This window comes from Apus apus, chromosome 19 (assembly GCF_020740795.1).
Source record: "Apus apus isolate bApuApu2 chromosome 19, bApuApu2.pri.cur, whole genome shotgun sequence".
In the NCBI taxonomy this organism is placed as follows: domain Eukaryota; kingdom Metazoa; phylum Chordata; class Aves; order Apodiformes; family Apodidae; genus Apus; species Apus apus.
The window spans coordinates 7,574,684-7,590,297 of NC_067300.1; the positions used below are offsets into that span (position 1 = coordinate 7,574,684).

At 41.3% G+C, this 15,614-nt stretch overlaps 1 protein-coding gene across 6 annotated transcripts in view; it reads right to left on the bottom strand.

Moving 5' to 3' along the window:
• AK8 (adenylate kinase 8) overlaps positions 1-15,614 on the bottom strand; it is a 72,965-nt gene that overhangs the window by 48,801 nt on the left and 8,550 nt on the right. For 4 of the 6 annotated variants that reach the window (XM_051636894.1, XM_051636898.1, XM_051636896.1 and 1 more), the window contains exons 2-6: positions 14,206-14,290; positions 12,475-12,534; positions 10,943-10,992; positions 10,107-10,220; positions 4,649-4,717 (exon numbers count right to left, since the gene is read on the bottom strand). In XM_051636894.1, the coding sequence (XP_051492854.1) occupies positions 4,649-4,717; positions 10,107-10,220; positions 10,943-10,992; positions 12,475-12,534; positions 14,206-14,287 (375 nt within the window). In that variant the 5' untranslated portion in view covers positions 14,288-14,290. Of the gene's footprint in view, positions 1-4,648; positions 4,718-10,106; positions 10,221-10,942; positions 10,993-12,474; positions 12,542-14,205; positions 14,291-15,614 lie in introns of those variants that run through there. The other 2 variants (XM_051636895.1, XM_051636893.1) reach the window with 2 other exon arrangements.

Sequence of the window (15,614 nt, forward strand, 5' to 3'; positions counted from 1 at the left end):
AAATCAGTGGATCTCATTTCCAGAGGTCTCCGAGTTCCAGGGTATCAGTCAGTCCCTAATTAGAATACATTATCCATCTACTTGACACTTCAGTGAAATGTCTATTCCACCACAGAGCTACAGCTTTGTTCAGAACAGGTTTATTGATATTCTGCTGCATTCCCTCTCCATACCCCCAGTGGCTTGGTTCTGTTTTATCACACATCAAAAAGGCCGTATGCTCAGGGCACCCCATGCACAGCTCAGAGCTGGAGGTCTGAACAGCTGCAAGTGGTGTGTGGTATCACAGGAGGGACAAGCTCCAAGCAGATGTCACAGATTAAAAAAAAAAGAAGAAGAAGAATTAAAAAAAAAAAAGGGTAAAAAGTGAATGTGGCTTGGGAACGAAGCAGGAGGAAGCAAGACACAGCAGAGCAAGACCTGACTTAAAATCTGCCTCTCATGCTTTATGCAAACACTGGTCTTTTATGCCCTCCTGTCTGTCATTAAAGTGTAATTAGTAACTTCACATGGTAAATTTGTTTCTTAAAGAAGCCATCTACTTCTTGTTCCTGATGGCAGTAACCTTACACGAGACACGGAATGCACTTCATCACATCAAGGGCAGAAACAAAGGCTAAAAGTGAGGAATTCCACTGTGCCTTTACTCCGTGGTCACTGCTCCCTCTCTTTTGACTGGAAACCTCAATCCTTTCCCACGTCAATACAGCACTCTGCTCTTGCTTCTCGTCCCAAGCCATGCTGAAAACCAGCAACAAGGAAGCTCTTTCAAAGCCATCACTCTCCTCTCCAGATTTAAGGAATCTGGAGGGCAGGAAAAGCTCATTCCCAGATGTAAATCTCACTCCTTTGCTGGCACAAAACATCCAGCTATGATACCAACCATACACACTGTCACACTTTCCACCCCAGTAACAATTACTTGGGTGAATCACTTTCTTCCTTGTTATTTGACCTGCCCAGCCTCATATTTTGAAACTATTTTTTTCTAATTACAGAATCCAAATTTGACTCTGCTTTAGCAGGGACAGCACAAAGAATCAGTGCTGAGCACATCTGAAATGGCACATCTGAAAGAAATCTCAGCCACAAGCACAAAGACCAGAGGTCACAATTGCTGCTGCCTTTAGGAAAACAAATCATCACGACAGGTTTTCCACATCATCATTCAGTAGTTCTTGAAAAGGTATTCCATGCCTTTCAATCTCATCTGGAGAAAGGGGACAGACAAGAATGCAAAAGAAATTATATCAGTAATAGCTTTGCCAGTATGGATCAAAAATTTCTGGATTGTTCAGAACCCAGCAGACTGAGGAGCACAGCAGGAGCAGTTTCAGCCCAGCCCCTGCAGTCCATCACCATCAGCAGTGTGGATGATGGAAAAAGCTCCAATTTTAGCAAATTTCCCATTAGAAAGAATCCTTTTATTCCCCACATGGTTTCTGTAGGCTGAGTGAGCTGCAAAGCTATTACCAAAAAAAACCCAAACCCAAAACAACAGGCACCTTTTCTTCTTGGCAAACAAAAGTGATGGTGAACAGACAGATTCTCTCCCCAGATAAAGCTACTAACATCACTGTCCCTGCATGGAGTTCCAGAGAAAACACAATGATCTTTATCTGCCAAGGTAAAACCAGAAAGAACCAACAGCCACTGCTCTCTTTCCTGTTCAAGGATAACCACAGGATTATTGAGGCTGGAAAAGACCTCTGAGATCATCAAGCCCAGCCTATGACCTAACACCACCACAACCCTGCTGAACTGTTTCATACTAATCAGAAGCAATTCTGCCACTACCTGTGTAAATCCCTGGCCTAACCTTAGTTTCTAAATGGTCCTAAGACACGAGCAAGGCTGCTCAGCTCTCTGCCTCTCACAAGTCCACCACGTAGCAACCTCTTCACCAGCCCAGTTGCCTTCCCAACACCAGCAGCCAGAGGGGCTGTAGCCAACACGTACTAACCCTGTAAGATGAAAACTCTTCATATCAGCTTCCCAAGTCCCAGGTTCTAACAGAATGTTTGCAATAAGTTTTCTGTGTGTGCTGGAAGACCTACCTGCCTGATCCCTCAGATCCCTCACAGCCCTCACTACATTTGTATTAGAAGAATACACAACCCAGAGTCTCAGCAGAGCTGTTGATCAATAAAAATGTTCTCCTTAGAGGATGCCTGTGACATCTATAAACCTGTGAGTGTCAAAACAATGGCAGAAAAAAATCCTGTGTTCCTACTGCCAGTGGGATGAAAGCTGTACAATTAATGCCAAGCCAATGACACCACAAGGAGAAATAAAACAAACAGCTGGTGGTACCATGGTCCAACACACTGCTCCTAATCTATTAACAGACAAAAAAGAGCTGACTCATGCTTTGAGAGAAATGCCAGAAATCTGTCCAACAAAGTGCAAAGTCCACAGCATTAATTCTATTTCCAATCACACGAGGAAAAAATTGGAATTCAAATGCACAGCTCCCCTTTCAAATGGAAAAGACAGAGTGAGTTTTCAGTGACCATCAATGGCTACCTATGAAAAGATTTTTAACAACCATCACAACTTTGAAAACCCACCTATGTGGTTTTCCTAAAAACAGCTGAAAACTTAACTGGACCAACAACATCCACCCCGTTCTTGCTGCATGTCAAGAAAGGTTTATGAAGGGTATTTTTCCCCCTTGGAACACACCCAGCACTGATTCAGTGGTGCTGGTGATAACAACAGGAACATGAAATGCAGGCAAGACACTAAGCAGCTGTTGGAAATGTAACCATCTTGTCACCTTGCTCAGAGTTCACATGACCTAATACTTGAAATAATTGTCACTGAGAGCTCCTTCCCTTGATATGAGAACCATGCCAGCAATTATAGACAGCATGGGGCAAAAAAGCACCGAGTGGATGCAGCCTCTGGAGAGCACTGGGTTTTGCTTACACACTGATGGTAAAACTCACTTCAACAATCTCACAACCACCACTGGAAAAAGGAGGTGCTGAAAACACACCTTCTGTTAATCAGGCAAAGAGACTGATGTCCTCTAGCAACCCTCTCGGGCAGAACAATTTAAGAGATTACATCTCCAGCTATTCATTACCACCCTGATCAGGTTATCCTCCCCCCAGCTCATACTCTGTAATTGACCATCTGATCCAGCTTAGCCAGGGCAGGGCCAGTGAGAGCCCTTCCACCAGGGCCTTAAGCCAAGAGAGCTGACTTTGCACTGAAGCACACAAGGGCTTCTTTGACAATCATTCCCTTTGTCTGAGTCCTAAAAGCCAAAACATTTAATCAGGGGCAGGACATTTTTTCAGTCCTTGCTAGTTCTGTTGCTGTTTCTCTGCACCTACAGACACTTCTGTGCTACAGAATTGCCATCCCAAAAAACTACAAGACAACGGCCCAGCCCCCAAGATGGCTTTGTTTTATATTGATGAAAGGATCCAAGCTGCAGGTCACTGCAAACTACACCAAAAATCAGAGAGAGAAAAGCACAAGATGTAAGTTTTCCAGCATATGCAGTTTCTTTCAGTGCCCGATGCTGAGACGCTTCAGGAAGCAATTTTCACACTTCAATGCAACGTTAATTACCACCCTTGCTCTGTTCAACCAACAGGGTAAGTGAGGATAATATTGAGAAGCAACAGATTTCAATAAAACTATGAGCCTTAAGGTATCTCTGTGAGGTCAGGAAGTACCAGTTATACCCCGACCCAAAGAAGTGGGTGGGACAGGTCTGAAAACACCATGTATCTGAAAAAAAGCTGCTTAGTCCTTCATCAACATAACACCTACTCTGGACTGGACCTTTTCCTCTCAAGAAGTGCACCACATCATGTGCAGTCTGGATTTTGGCACTGTTTAGAAACAGGGTTTTATCTACTAGATGAGTATGTCTTTTAGAAATAATCCCTTCTAATGGGCTGACTCTGGACTCAATAAACCATAACAACATCTACCGGAGATTGAAAAGGAAACACATAAAAGAGATTTTGCTTTCCTTGAGTGCAGACATTAATTTCAACCAGTATTAATCTACTTCAGTTCTCTTCTGGTTAAAAGTCTCTACTCACATGAAGGCTGAGCACATGGGGCAGGAGGGGGGAGGCCACACGACTGTGAATACAGCCAAGCCTAAAATTCAGTTGCCTCTTTGTGTAAACCAGCAGTGAACCTGTTCATTATTACTCAGAAGAGAATATATTTAAATGCAGTTGTTTTCATCAAACAGGAAGCAAAAAAAAACCACACCATGAGAAACAAAGAAAATTGATGTGAATGCCATCAGACTCTCCTCCCCATTTTCCTCCACAAGAGTTAAAAATCTCGACATATTGATTTTTATATATTTTCTGTTTATCTGTTTTGTCCACTAGAACTCTGCCAGTTGCCCCAGGCAAGCAACAAAGCTATGCTTGTTCAGCCTTTGATCATCTCTGTGCTGGAAGATTAGCATATGCACACTCTCATCCTCCCCTTTATCCTGTTAATAAAGCTCCAAACTCCCTCTGCTGATGTTCAAGAAAGCAACCAGCTCCCGAGCCCCGGGTGATTTGCCCCCATTCCCTCCTCTGCTCAGGACTCAGAATGCTAACTACTCTGCACGAGTTGTCTAAGTGCTTATCCCACCAGCCCTCTGAGGAGCAATTCTTACTTGTTTGATGCAGTCCACGTTTGACAGACGTTTCTGGATCAGATTGGCCCAAAGCTCATTGGGAATTTCCTAAAGAAAGAGCAACAACAACAACAACAACAACAAAAAAAGGCTGAATATTCACAATTGAGTTCAAAAGGAATCTGAGCATGCAGGCATATTGTGGTTAAAGGTGAACTGAGATGTCTTCTTCAAAATAAATAACTAACTCAAGCTGTGCCAGGCCCAAGTCATTAACATATCACAGAATTAATAAGGGCAGAAAAATCAGCTTTCAAGGTAAGCTGAACACGAGCCTACATCCATGCCTTGTGCACAGGAAGGTGGGAGCTGTGCCAGGTTCTGTGCACCAACACACACCTTGGACATCAGGCTTGCAAAGGGCTCCATCAGAACATCAGACCCACAAGTACCTGACCCACCACTGCTTCATAGGTCGGTGGACTCAGCATCAACCCTCTGACCAGCTCTCCTGAGAGACCAGCAGGGTCTCAAACACAGAGCAAGTAACAGAGAGAGTCTGATTTCATAGTTTGTCATGAGGTTTGCTTCATAGTTTCAAGTAACTTTCACTCTTTCATCATCCAGAAAGTTGATTGAGAGTGCAAACTTTACCATTAGAATGTTTCTTTTTAAACTCAGGACCATGAAATGGGATTGAAAGTGTATGTGCCAAGATTCTTCTTTCTGTGACTGTAACTTTCCCCACATCTAGAGATGTTTTGGAAGACACTATTTGCTACCTGAGCAAAGTTCCTGTACAGATTTAGCAGGTTTTTATCCCCATAACAGCTCTTCCATGATGACTTTAGATTCCTGACAAGCAATCAACAATACCCTTCCTTCCTTCTTGTAAGAATTTTCTCCACTATCTTGTTAATTCAGGCCTTAATTCTATGCTGAACTTGGTTGAACAAACTCTGTTTTAGACAGTTAAACTTGACAAAGTCTAAACCTTTGGCCAGACCAGGCAGAGCAGCTTTTAATTGTTTGCCTAAATGCTTTGACCAGACACGTTCATTTTGGTAAAATGAATACTCAGAAAAAATTCTGCAGTCAGAATCTCTATTTCCCAAGCCAAAAAAAATACTCAATGATGGGAGCTTGACTCTTTATTCCACACAATTCCATACACTGTGGATTGCCATCCCCTTTTTTGACTCTAACTAAACAGCCTGAAGGGCATAAAGCCAGAAAAAAAAGAGTATTTCTGTAGGTTTCCTTTATCTAAAGGATGCAGATAAATACTCTGAAAATGTGGCTGAATATGTGAAAAGATTTCATAACAATCTTTTCCATTTGATCATGAAACAATTTCACCAGGAGCAGGAGCAACATAAGGCACTTTAAAGAAGCACCTCCCAATCCACAGAGGAGACCAGTCCTCAGCTGGAGGAATGGACAAGGTGGCTCAGTCAGGTGGTGGGTTTTCTTGTCTTGTTTCTCTCTGCTGTCCCCAGTTCTCAGTGCCTCCCCTAATATCAGTCATCCACAAGCAGGTAAAAGAGAAAAAGGGAAAGAAATTGCTGTGTTTCTTGAAAGTCAGCAGGTCCCAGAGGGTGGCTCATCAGAGCCTCCTGCAGCCTCTCCCTGCTGGAGCCTGGCTCCGTGGCTTTGAGCCTGTCACCTTCCAAAGGTGCCTCATGCTGCTCCCAGGAACAGCCCGTGTCCTTCTTGCTGCTTTGATGTGTCATGTCAAGACAGGCTGGTGACTGCTGGGGGTCCACTCTGCTAAGCCTTGCCAAACCAATTTAAACCAAAATTATACTAACTCCTTCCAGTGCAGTGGCATTCCTTAGGCCTCTCTTTTGAGGGGGTTATTGCAGAAAAGCAATCAAGGACACACACGTGAGTATCTCAGTGGTTTTGTCCTTCTGCTCTTTGTGGCTCAACTCCAGTCTCATTTCCTGGGCAGTTTTCCTCCCACTGAGCAGTGCCCTACAAAACCATTTTTCAATAGGCTGCTTGTAGAATACTCAATAATTCGACTAGAAATCATTACATTTGATCCATATCAGCCTGTTTATAATTTCTCAATCCTTAACACTCACAGAAATGTATGAAGAGCCTGGGGGATGGGACTTCACCTTCCAGCAGTTTGCAGGGAAGGACACAGACACACACAGTCCATACCTGCAGAACTGAACCTCATTCCAGGCACCCTGAGCCTGTCCCACCATCCAAGGTAGCCAGTGGAAAGACCTGCAGCTTGAATTGTTAAACCTCCCCAAACCCAGGGTATTTCAGACCAAGTACACTGGTTTAACCACTATTTCCACACTGCTGAAAAAACTCTACTCATGCCTGATTCATTTTCAACATTCCATGGTGTTTCAGGGACAGCACATTCCACCTGACATGCCTGATCTACTCAGACTCCTGGTTTTGCAATCTTTTCATAAAGCTACACTTTTTGCTGCTGGGGAGGGGGGAGCACTTCCCCATGCCATTCCCATGGGAAGTTTTGGATATATTTATCCTGAAAACAGCTACAGCAAAAAAAAAAATAAATAAAAATGTTGCACCTCAGAGAGAAGAGCAGTTAAGTTTGAAGAAATCTGGTTTAGTATGTTGACAATCATGAATGTTTAGATTTAGCAGGTTCAGATAAATACACATGAAAGGCTGGGGGTGGTTTATGTATATACAAGACTGGAACAGTGGTTCCTTCATAGTGGCTTGTCCTGAAATAAATTAGAATGATGAGCATGAATAGATAAGGACACCAAGTTTTCTGCTATATTTCTTCTTGAAGAGCACAGGGATATGATGCAACTGTAGTTTGAAGTTCTTATGTAGTATGCAAACACCTTCAGTGCAGTTTAGCACAGCATTAAGAGCAACACCCATCCCATAAGCTCACAATTACCACAGTTGTTTCAACTTCTTATTTTATCCAGTTAACAGGAAAAGTGAAATATGCAGCAGCTCATCATTAGGCTTCACTATAGGAAAAATCTGAAGGTGCTTCCTATTAACAGTATAATAACTAGAGATGAGGGAATCATTTGCAATAATTTACCAAAAAAATCTAGCCTCTTTTTCTCTTCATGGAATATTTATTGACAGCTTGTGGTTCTTCCAATGTATTGAATATTCAAAAATGTTTGACTTCTTTTTGGAAGATTTTCACATGCAGAATGATCACATTTTGCTTTCAATGTCAATATTTAAAATCCACTACCTGAGCTGTGCTCATTAATAAGTGGCCAAGTGTGTGTCAGGGAACAGCTCCATGTCCAGCTTTAAAAATTGAGCTGCAGAGAATAATGACACATTTTAAATACACCTCCCATTAATTCCTGTGCCGGGGAACTCAGATGCTTTAACATTCACTGGAAACGAAGGCAACAGAGATTAAATATATGAACAAACATCTGGAACTTTTTGTAGTGTTTGTCCAGAGCTGGTCACCTTGATCTACTGACCTAAAAATGAACGACCTTTGGCACTGGGGTTAATTTAGCCACAGTAACCTTATACCCATGAAACATTAAATTGGGTTAGATGATCTTCACACCAGCCTTTCAAAACCAGTCTTAGTTCCTGCTTTTCCTCTTTCCATTTATTAAATTGCTTTGGCCAGGACGAGAACATTGGAATGCCCTGACTGTATCAGACAGTATAAACAGCTATTGTTCTGCTCCCACATAGACATTCAAACCCTCTGAGTGCTGATGGATCTTGTGTATAACTGGAGGAGTCAAGTTCTCCCCTTGCTTTAGCAGAACTAGGGGGTCAGTTACAGCAAAAGTAGATTTATCCAGCAGGCACGAATCAGTAGGGGAAAATACAGCTCTTGAGATGACAATTTGGCTACCTTCCAAGCCAGTTAAAGCTTGCAGTGATTTAGAGGAAACAAGGATTTCCCTCTGAGTTGAAGGAGTTACATTTGAAAAAGCAAACTTGGAAAAGAACAAAAGAAATTATTCAGTGAAAATGTTCTTCTAGGATCTAACATCTCAAAAGCAAAGGCAAACTGCACAGTACAAACCACCAGCAGATCCAGCTCTTCAGGCACTCCCCAGTACCTGATTAGCCTTGACATTTTTGACTTTCATCTTCCACACCATCCATCTTTTTAAATCAAATAAGCCCAAAAGGACACCCTTGAAAGTGCATCTGTATAGTCTGAAATATGTTAATAATTACAGTAATTAAACCAAAGGGAATTTTTGTTTTAAATTCTCCCCCTCTACGTTGCAATGTATGAATCTAGCAAAACAATCTTTAATAATTAGAAAAAAGATTTCAAAGTACATATTCTTGATAAGAATAATTGTATATCACCCCAGCAAAAGCAAATCTTCTTGCCAATAAGTTCAGTGAGCTCAATAAGCTCTTTCCTTTCCTCTCACATCTTTAAGTATATTACTCCAGACATCTCCAAACTTCATTCACTAACTCAATGTAACAAACACTACCCTATTTTCAGCCTAATTTTGTAAGGAAAAAAAAATCATGTTTGTATCACACCATCACTCAACTAATTAAGAATCTGTTGGCCAATTGCAATCAAATTTAGTGTGGAATTCTCACAGATAAGAAGTTGCTTCAATTTTTGTGAAAATAGGTAATGAGGGAGAAAAGAGAAGATGCTTCTGTGCATTCTGGATGTTCTTTCAACATATTTCTCCAGTCTACTTGTCAATAGCCTTAAATAACAACACAATTACATTGATCAACTCATCCTGTGATGATCTGGAAAGAACGTTCTTTGGACCAACTCCTTTGAACATTAACTGTGAGGCCCACAATGAAGCATGAATGTGTTTAAAAACCTGTCCCGACCAAACTGGGTACTTGGAGTTGGGTGAAGCACATCAACCCAAGAAGAAATGTTTTCCTGAGTCAGCTGCTGTTGCCTCAGCTCGTGAGCTTCTAGTGTTCAGTGCCAGGCTGGATTGTCACACTCCTCCTGAGTTAAGGCACCAAGTTATTTGTAGACACTACAGAGAAATCATGCACAACTAAGTAGCACTGCCAGATCAAAAAAAGTTCTTTGCGTATTTTCCAGAGCATTTGGTGCTGAAGGAGACTTCAGAGATTAATGCTTATTTTATTGAAATTACTAAACATGCTCAAGTAGAAGATGATTTGCTTAATGACATAATGAACCAGTCTTTAAATTGTGTTGTGCATATCTGGACTTCTCTCAATTCTGTTGCTCATGTCTAAGGTTAATGTTCCAAGACCTCCATTACTTCCCACTGTCTTGCTCTCCTGCCCTCAGTCCATGCCCTGATACATTTTTGTTGATGTTTTCTTGTCTAGCAGAGTTTACCCTTCTTCTCTGAAAGGCCCTGTACCCACACACACACCCCCCAACCTACAAACCACCACAGACATATGAGCATGTACTCTGATCTGCTCAACTCAGAGCAGTGGAAATCATGGGAATGCCACATAATTCCTTTTCTGTGCCATGAGAAATCCTGTCACTAACCCTCTTACACACCTGATTTCTTTCTTTATAGGCCTTTGCTTCCTTTACCAGCGCTGATATTCCCTTGGATAACAAAGTCTCCCGAGAGATACGGATGGCACCCAGATGTTTACAAAGCCACCTTGCCTGAGGGAAGAAGAGGGAAAAAAAACAAACCACAGGTCAAAATATTTGGAAAGAAAATGAGGCTTTTTTCCAGAAAGCTGCAGAAAGACAGACAGAATTTCCTAGCCCTCCATTTCAGTAAACTGTAAGTGTAACTTGGAGCAGGTTCTTATGAAGATGTTTGAGAGTCTACAGCTTTGAAGAAAGTATTTCTCAGCTACTGTACTCTAACAGGGACTGGAGAGAAGAAAGCACCCTTCCTGGCCCACACACCACCCTTCCTGGCCTGCACACCACCATCCCCTGCAGCTCCTGTGGGCACTTGTCTCTGTGGTTCAAGCACAACTCTGACATTTTCAATCAAGTGGTACCTGCAGGCACAACAGGCAACTGGGCCATGCAAATGGAGCAATCCAGAAGATGGGAATTCCACAAACACCTCGTTATGGCACTGCTCCCCTGTTAATCAGGTCTGCTAACAACCTGGGAAAGCAAGGCAGGCAGAATCCTGCCACTATTGAGCGAGCTCTTGCAGCGCCCACTGCAACATTTCCATGAACCTGCAGTGTGTTACCCAGGTGCATCCCCTAGGAATGTCACCCCTCAACTTGGGCTGGTGCTCTTCTGTCACTTCAACAATTCAGGAAATTATTTCTCAAAACAACATTTTCCCAAGTGCTGAGCTCAGTGGGAAGCTCAAAGGTCAGTGTGCAGTGCCCCAAGGCTGAAGGTGACATACTTACAACTGTAGTTTTTCCTGAAGCAGGTGGACCCAGCACACAGACTCTTGGAGCTATGAAACAAGAACATGTGAATGTCAAGATGAAGAGCAGCAAAAAGCCCAACCAGTTTCTTCCTATTCCCACTATTGCATTGAATAATAGCAGTGTAACCCCAATGAAACAGTCAGTTACAAATCCTGCTCCCATTTTTTATAAACATATTTGATGGGGTTTTTTCCCCCCCTACCTCAGGGGAAAAAAAAAACCACACCAAACTAACCAACCAAAAATAGACCATAGACAGAAGGGAGCGATGAGGAATTACTGGGAGCAACACTGGTCAAAAAACAGAGATCTTCTCACCCAAAAACCTCTTCAGCTCTCGATAACTAAGGGAGATAAAGTATCTGATGGCAGCAGACAGGGAAGGATGTGAACTGTATTTTTATGAGGCCTTCCATGCACTTACACTTATTGGGCAGGTGCAATTTTTAAACAGACATGAAACCCAAATTAGAGATTCATCTTTACAAAGTCATCCGACTTGGAAGGTTTAAGAAAAAACTCCTCCCTCATTGCTTCTTGCTAGTGCAACAGAACTAGTACACAATGTAGAAAAACACTTTAAAAGGATACATCAGCTGTTTTTATCACCTAATTTCTTTCAAACGTAATGTGATTAAATCCTAGGGTCTTTTTTTTGTCTTTTTTTTTAAACTAGCACCTTGAAACTCCAGCCCGGTACTTAGGAATTATTTATAAACAGCGTCATAAAAGAGTGCTCGGGTGCCAACACTAATCAACTTCTTCAAACCACTTCAAAGAAAATCAAAAAACCTTTCCATCCACAGATCCTTTTGAGGTTTAACTAGGAGCATGATTTAAAATTCACAAGAAAACCCTTAGGTATTGAAGCTTTAATACACAGCTTTCTTGGACAAACGTTTGATAAAAAACGAAACATACCATTATATACACCATATCATGCTTTAATATTGCCCAGGGCTACTGTAAATGCTCACTTTGTACTAAATCTGGTTTTCTCTCTGCTTAGTGGCTGGCAGCAGATGGGGCAGTGGAATTCACTGATTTACTCATTTGCACACTTGTAAGGCTCCTTATAACAGTCTCCCAAAACATAAGACACGAGGGCACAACCAGGACACTGCTCTGTGTCATGTTTAACCCCTCCAAGCAGCAGAGTCATTATTTAATACTGCAGGACTAACCCAGCAGCTAAATGAAGCCAGCAAAATGTAGAAAAATCCTTTTTGCTTCAGGAACAAATCCCATTACATGTTTATTCTTAATGGGATGTTGTAGGACTGACTCTTCCAAGTAAGGTAAGATTTAGCATTCGAGGATTATTTTACTAATAACAAAACGAATCTTGGAGTATCACAAAATAATACCTGGATTCACTGAGTTTCATTTAAGTCCACGAGATTCTACAACTAATATTAACACAAGAACATTTGCTTGGCTTGTAAGAGAAACCCCTTGTCACACAGGAAAAACACATTTGTGATGAACACTTGCTGAACTTTTTTTACCTTTCTTCTTTACACTTCTGCTCCTGGAAAGGAAGAACTCACAGAAATGCCACTTGGATCCTGAAAGCTTATTATCATTAGTATTATTATCATCATCATCACAATCCAAGATACAATGGAGAAAACAAGCATCTTTGTATAGGAAAGAGTTCTCAGTCTTGACAGGTTCTTTTAAGGTTCTGAGAAGGAGCACAGGACAGAACAGCACAGTCTTAAGCACCAACACATTTGACCTACAGATCTAAGACAGCTGGAAGCTACAATCATAATTAGACCTGTTCATGTTTTTAAGACTACTTTAGATCCTATTATTAATTAAAAAGGTTTTCTAGCTTCACACCTGGAGGACATGCAATGCTGCTTTGCTATACATCTCTGTTTGAAATTTTCTCCAGGGCTAGAACTGTCTAGCAAGGCAAGATCATGAAAATTCATCACTTTCCTGATGGCTCTAATAAGGGTTGGGTTTTTTTTTCCTCTAAATAGTCAGCACCTTCTACCATGATCAAAAAGTAAAATCAACTCTGCTACAGATTTGTTACATTCTTTGCTATCTAATTTATTCTTAAAACAACATTTAGGCTTTAATTTTAATTGGAGTTCCTTCCCTTTTGTAAGAGGTTTTTCCAGCCCAAAAGCAGTCAGTGCTTTGCCTTTGACAAGTAGCTGCTGTAGTTCTATCTTTAGCCTCTAAGAACCAAAGTCATGGAATGGAAACCTGCCTGGTTCTGCTCAGATAATTCTGTGGGGCTTAAGGACAAATGTTAGCTCAATGTGAAGCAATGTTACCAGCATTCTATCAAACCACATGAAATCCTTCCACATGTTTTTCCATGGGTCTATAAAACCAGGCTGATTACTCATGCTGCCTGCATCAGGAAAAGGCTGGACACAATTTGCAGGATTTGATTTCTTTTTTTAAAAAGATATATTTAGCAGCATTTCAATCAACATCCATCTGATCCCAACCACCAAGAGCTCACAGCACCTCTGGTGATAATGATTTCCTTGATGCTGCAGCAGAACTTTCATAATGGTTTACTATGGTTTTAAAGAAACATCAAAGCCACATGACACCAGCTATCCCTGACAGCTCATGCAGAACAAAAATTATAGTTCAGTTGTGCATATCCAAATATAATCTGCCTAAGGGTGAACAGTTTGTAAATCAAATAATTTGATGGAGTGTACATGCTTTTATTGTGCAGAAGAGAGACTTCCTCTTCAATTTACCAGGTTGTGCTGCACATAGAGGGAGGCACTGCTCACTGCTCCCTCAGCTGAGATGCCACTGAGCAGTGGAACTCATTAACAGCAGCTAGTAACGAACTAATCAAAAAAACAGAGAATCTGCCAGCCCAGGTAGAATAGGAAACCAAATTTACACCTGACAAAAGGAGTAATTAGCGAGCTTAAAGACAACAGGAAATATCAGCTGGGGCACCGAACGCATTAATAATTGATACACTAGAACTCTTTGTTATTCCCTTAGAGGGTTTCATTGTTATAAACTGTTAAAGTGCATTTTTTATTAGATTACCCACAAAAAAAAAGATAAACTAAAAGCATCTCACCTATAACTATTCCAAAAGGCTCACCTTTTTCTTCCCCCCCCCCCCCCAATCCAGACACAGCCTGAAAACTTTTCTCCATCATTTGCCAACTGAAGAGCTTTCAACCAGCTGTTCACAAATAAGGAATTGAACTATTTATGTTTCAGTTTTCACTTACCATCATCGTTGTGTTGCTTTAAATGGTCTATCATAAACTCAATGGGATCATTTGGCTTATGAATTAATAGTTCTTTAAGCATGTTCTGCAAATAAATAGGACAGAGTCAGAGGGAAATTTAACACAGCTTTGGCAGCCACGATACGTTCTATTTTTACAGCAATGTTACAATGAGCATCTGAAAGGGTTTATAAATGCTTGTTTGTTTTTCTCAAGGCCCCTTTCAAAGACAAAAACTGAGATTATGAAACCGATTTTAGAGGCTGAAGAATTGAAATAAAGCAGAGCCAGAAAATTGCCCATTAAAAGGAAAACAATCTCTTTGCTTTAGCTTATTTATGATGCAAGCACCAGAAAGGCTTGGCTGAGCAGGCAGGTGTCAGCAGTGGTTGACTCAGCATTGACATAAAAACCAGAAAAGGAGTTTTGAAAATAGAGCCAACTCCAATCAGTATCTCTGCAGGACAAGTTCAACTGCCCCTGATTTCAGTGAGGATTGTAGCTTTACAGGCAGAGGAAGGAATAACACTGAGAAGCACCAACTCCACAGATTTTCCTACAAGACATTTCAGCACAGCCAAGAATTCTGTATTTAAAACTAAACATAAACCAGCAACTAATGCTCTAACTGTGATTACCTACAGAAATAGGACATCTGGTTCTAAAAATCAGTCGTAACACCTTAATATTTGCAAGTAAATTCCATCAAGTCTCTACATTCCATAAAATTTTATATTCTAACCAACTGATTGCCTTTTATTGGAGTGGCCTGTTTTCCTTTTCCACTTCATTAGGATAATTAAAACACTCCATTTTGTGTATAAACTGCTTCACGGGCCACTTCTGATGCTTCAAGGTCTGGGCAGCACACACCATAAAAGCATAAAATGTGATTGGGTTGTTTTTATTTAATTGGAAGGTTATTTTAAAATTATGACTTTGCAGCAACATTGAAACTGAAAATAATCTGAACTGGGCACAACAATCAGCTTTAAAAATAACAAACCTAGAAAATCTAGCAAATATCTGCAATTCAAACTTGTTCAGGCTGGCAATGATTGATACTTGCACTACTCGGTGCCCAAATCCTGCCAGCATTTCCATCCCTCCCTCACTTTTCTCCTGTTTCATTTCCCACCAGCAGTTCTGTTCATTTCTGGGGGAAGTTCAGGGTTTGGGTCTCAGGGTTTGGGTTTCACCGTGTGTGGGTTTTGTCAACGTTTCAGTTCAGAGCAGTCATTGGGAGCCGGGTGTGTGGCTGCAGTTGTGCTGCTGCAATAAAACCGAAGCACGATGAGAAAACAAACTCTGGGTCAATCCCACCAGCGATTTATGCAACACGAGGCGCTGCAGCTGCACTCGATGCCCCTGGGCTGCAAAACACAAGGTTTCCCTTAAAAAAACCCCTC